At 34.3% G+C, this 3,587-nt stretch overlaps 1 protein-coding gene across 1 annotated transcript; it reads left to right on the plus strand.

Moving 5' to 3' along the window:
• Positions 1-1,138: 1,138 nt before the first annotated feature.
• Positions 1,139-2,768, plus strand: LOC137039504 (duodenase-1-like). Its single transcript, XM_067414811.1, has 5 exons — positions 1,139-1,240; positions 1,314-1,464; positions 1,559-1,700; positions 2,164-2,418; positions 2,506-2,768. Exons 1-5 carry the CDS (start codon positions 1,177-1,179, stop codon positions 2,662-2,664), a joined length of 771 nt encoding a protein of 256 aa, XP_067270912.1. The 5' UTR covers positions 1,139-1,176; the 3' UTR covers positions 2,665-2,768.
• Positions 2,769-3,587: the final 819 nt, after the last annotated feature.

Consider the following 3,587-nt stretch of genomic DNA (forward strand, 5'->3'; position numbering starts at 1 on the left):
AATCACCAACAAAACTTTGTTTTATGTATTTTTTTCTATATCATCATAAATATCGGTATCGCAAATATTCTTGATATATGGTATTTATCACAGGTTTACAGTATATTCTAAGTTTGCTTTTCACTGTTTTATTCATTTCGAAGAATACTGAATCTGTTTTTGTGCAAGTGAGATGAGTAATTGCATGTTCATGTTAGTCTGGAACTACAATCATTGTATTCACACAGCGCACACAACGCCTCTGCACTCACTATTTCTGTCAGCATGGGGATAGAAGAAGCATCTGTCAATACATTGGAAAATGGAGTAACTTGCAATCATTATTTGCAAAAGTAACTCAAGTTAAGTGCGTTGTTAATTTAAAAGTAAGGAGTTAATTTACTACTCACATGAAAAAATTAATGTGAATATGTAACTTGCATTACTTGTAATTTGTTACCTCCAACCCTGATAAGAACAAATCGTGGGAAAATGCCTTCAGTGAGAACTGTTTCTTGCTAATAAGATCTGCTACCTCATTTTAACATGATAGTACATTCTGATAACATGACGTTTCCTCTTGACATCATGTGCAACCCATATCTTGAGTTTGTAGTCTGATATTGATTTTCTCGCTGAACTGTTGTTTATAATACAATTAAGGTATGTTAATTCTATTCAGTTCATTTAACGTCATGCTTGCCTTGATCACAAGTGAGAGTATTTCATATGCAAATTTAACAGCAAATTGCTCCTTTAAACAGTTTTTCCTCTTGACAGAGACTTTTGAGCTCAGCTGCGGTGTTAGCCACATAACTGATTGCTCAACCACATCCACCCTTGCCCCCAGTCCACTGTGAACATTTTCACTGCAAACATTTTTCTTTTAATATTATTAAAATGGGTTGTCAATTTATTGGAAATCATTTTTTTTTTTTTTATGTATTGTTGTAGTTGCATGCACTATAATACAATTCACAATTTTCCATCTACATTTTCTGTAAGAATTTTAGTCTTAAAATGAGTAAAAGATTTCACTTGGTCATTTCTACACCTCACTTATCTTGTTGTAGATCGTTAGATATGACATTGTGATGTCCTGGAAGCTGGTCTGATTAATAGTTGACATAAGCTCTATGTCTCCACCCACCCTTATATTTATAGTGTTTTTAGAGCTCACTGATCATCTTCTTCATCATGACCATCATCATAATCTGTCTTCTCCTGCTGGCCTCTCTCATGCCACATCTGGCCTTCACTGGTGAGACTGACTGACTAAACTGCATATTTGATTAATCTAGTCAATAATATATCTAACCCAATCTCTCTCTCAGCTCGTGTGAATGTGGGTATAGTGAACGGCACAGAAACCAAACCCCACTCCAGACCATACATGGTTTCTGTTCAGAAGAACTGGTTCCATATCTGCGGTGGATTTCTCATTTCTGAAGAGTTTGTCTTAACTGCATCACATTGTCAAATGAAGTACAGTGTGTTGTTTCAGAATGTCCATAATGATATTTGACATACTAGACTCTAAACTGTAAATGTTATTGATAAAATCTATTTTTTTTAACAGTTCAGAGACTTTGACAGTTGTGGTTGGTGCACATGACCTAAAAAATAAGACTGAGGGTTCAGTTCACATCGGAGTGAAGTCCTACCACAAGCATCCAGACTGTAATGTGGAACCGGTTATGAATGACATTATGCTTTTAAGGGTAACGATCTGTACTCATTTCAGTTCATAACTATCTTTTTAAACAAGATATTTACACAACATTTATCTTTAAATTAAATATGGGATGTATTACTTGTGAGCAAGAGAAAGTACAGTTGGCGAAATAAACTGGCCAAGTACATTTTAAAACAGCAGCAAATTATTTTATAATATTACAACTGTATCTTAAAACTTCAGCTAAGGAAAAAATAGCCCACTACAACAAACAAAACTATTTACAACGAAACTTAAACAAAGTTACAGTATAAAATGTAAATGCTTTTATTAAGATGCTGTTACATTTATAGTACAGTTGCTATCTGAAAGTACAATACTTGATTAGAAAATAAAACAAATCTCAAATGAAGGGGAAAGACATAAGATGGGTTGCATCTTTTCTGATAAAGTGAAATAAAATAGATTTATTTTCAAATTTTTATTCTTTCTTTATGATTTTTAAACAGCTGGATAAAAAAGTCACACAAAACAAGAAAGTCAACTGGATATCTATACCAATGAAAGAAGAGGACGTTGAAGTGGATTCTGTGTGCAGTGTTGCAGGCTGGGGAAGACTGGATACTAATGGCTACCAAAGCAATCGTCTCATGGAGACGTGTGTGAAGATCATGAATAACACAAAATGTGAAAATAAATGGGGACACGGCAACTATTCAGCTTCACAGATGATGTGTACATATGGCGATGGAGGAAGTTGCAGCGTAAGTTCAAGATCATCTGTCATTTAATCCACACACTGACTGATATGAAGCCCAAAGTGGTTCACTTTGTGTTTGCATTGTTAACAGGGGGATTCAGGAGGTCCTTTGGTTTGCGGAGACACTGCTGTTGGTGTCACATCCTTCGGAGACCCCGATCGCTGTAATTCGCCTAAACTACCTGAAGTATATATGAAGGTTTCAGCATATCTTCCATGGATAAAGAGCATTATTGGAAATGTTAATTGACTTTTAGCATATCTTCAAGTGATACATGAGTTTATTTGAGATGTTTATTGACATTTACTTTTTTTTTTTCTGAATGCTTTTTTAATAAATGCATCTTAAATCAATCAGTGAGTCAAGTGGCTGTTTTTTGAATCTAGCCATTGGTAACTAAATCACATTCCTGTGGACCCCCAAGTGCATGTTTTTTATGGCTCCCTTATCTAACACACCCGATTCAACTTATCAGTCCACCAATTCACCTACTTATAGTACGTCTTAAAAGTATGTACTCTTTTTGTGAAGATAAAGTACACAATTTTAAGTGTGCAGCCCCATACAGAAATATAATATATGTACATATATGTCCCTATATCCGAGTAGTGATGTCATATATGTTTCATATAAGGCAATACATTATTAGCGCATATATACATTCTCACGATATATGAAGATATAGGTTTATACCATGTATGAAATACCCATAGAATAATTATTATATATACATATATTAAAATTATTTATATGATGATTTTTTATATGGTACTGTATGTTAATGCCATATATGTAAACAATGTATGTCGAATTTATATATGTAAGTTTATTTAAACATAATATATGCAAACATTCAGTATGCTTGTATAGGATTTTATATGGATTTATATAGTGGTGTTTGAATCCTGGCATTTCATAATTTGGTTTTGGTTCAGGCTTCGGACATTAAAAGCTCCATGTGTTTTTCTCCCCGTTGTAAGTGTACAGTTTGAGCATTCGCTTGGTCTTGTGTGAGCATCTAGTTTTGCTTGGGCAGTAACCACTCTTTTGTCTATGTGTTTAGGATTGTTTGTTTAGCATGCGGCTTGCGCTCATCATTAGCCATGGCGTGTACTTTCATGTTTTGTTCTGTGTAGCATGTATCGGTTACTCTGGTACATTGGTGACATTTT

The sequence above is a fragment of the Pseudorasbora parva genome, chromosome 14 (genome assembly GCF_024679245.1).
Source record: "Pseudorasbora parva isolate DD20220531a chromosome 14, ASM2467924v1, whole genome shotgun sequence".
NCBI lineage: Eukaryota > Metazoa > Chordata > Actinopteri > Cypriniformes > Gobionidae > Pseudorasbora > Pseudorasbora parva.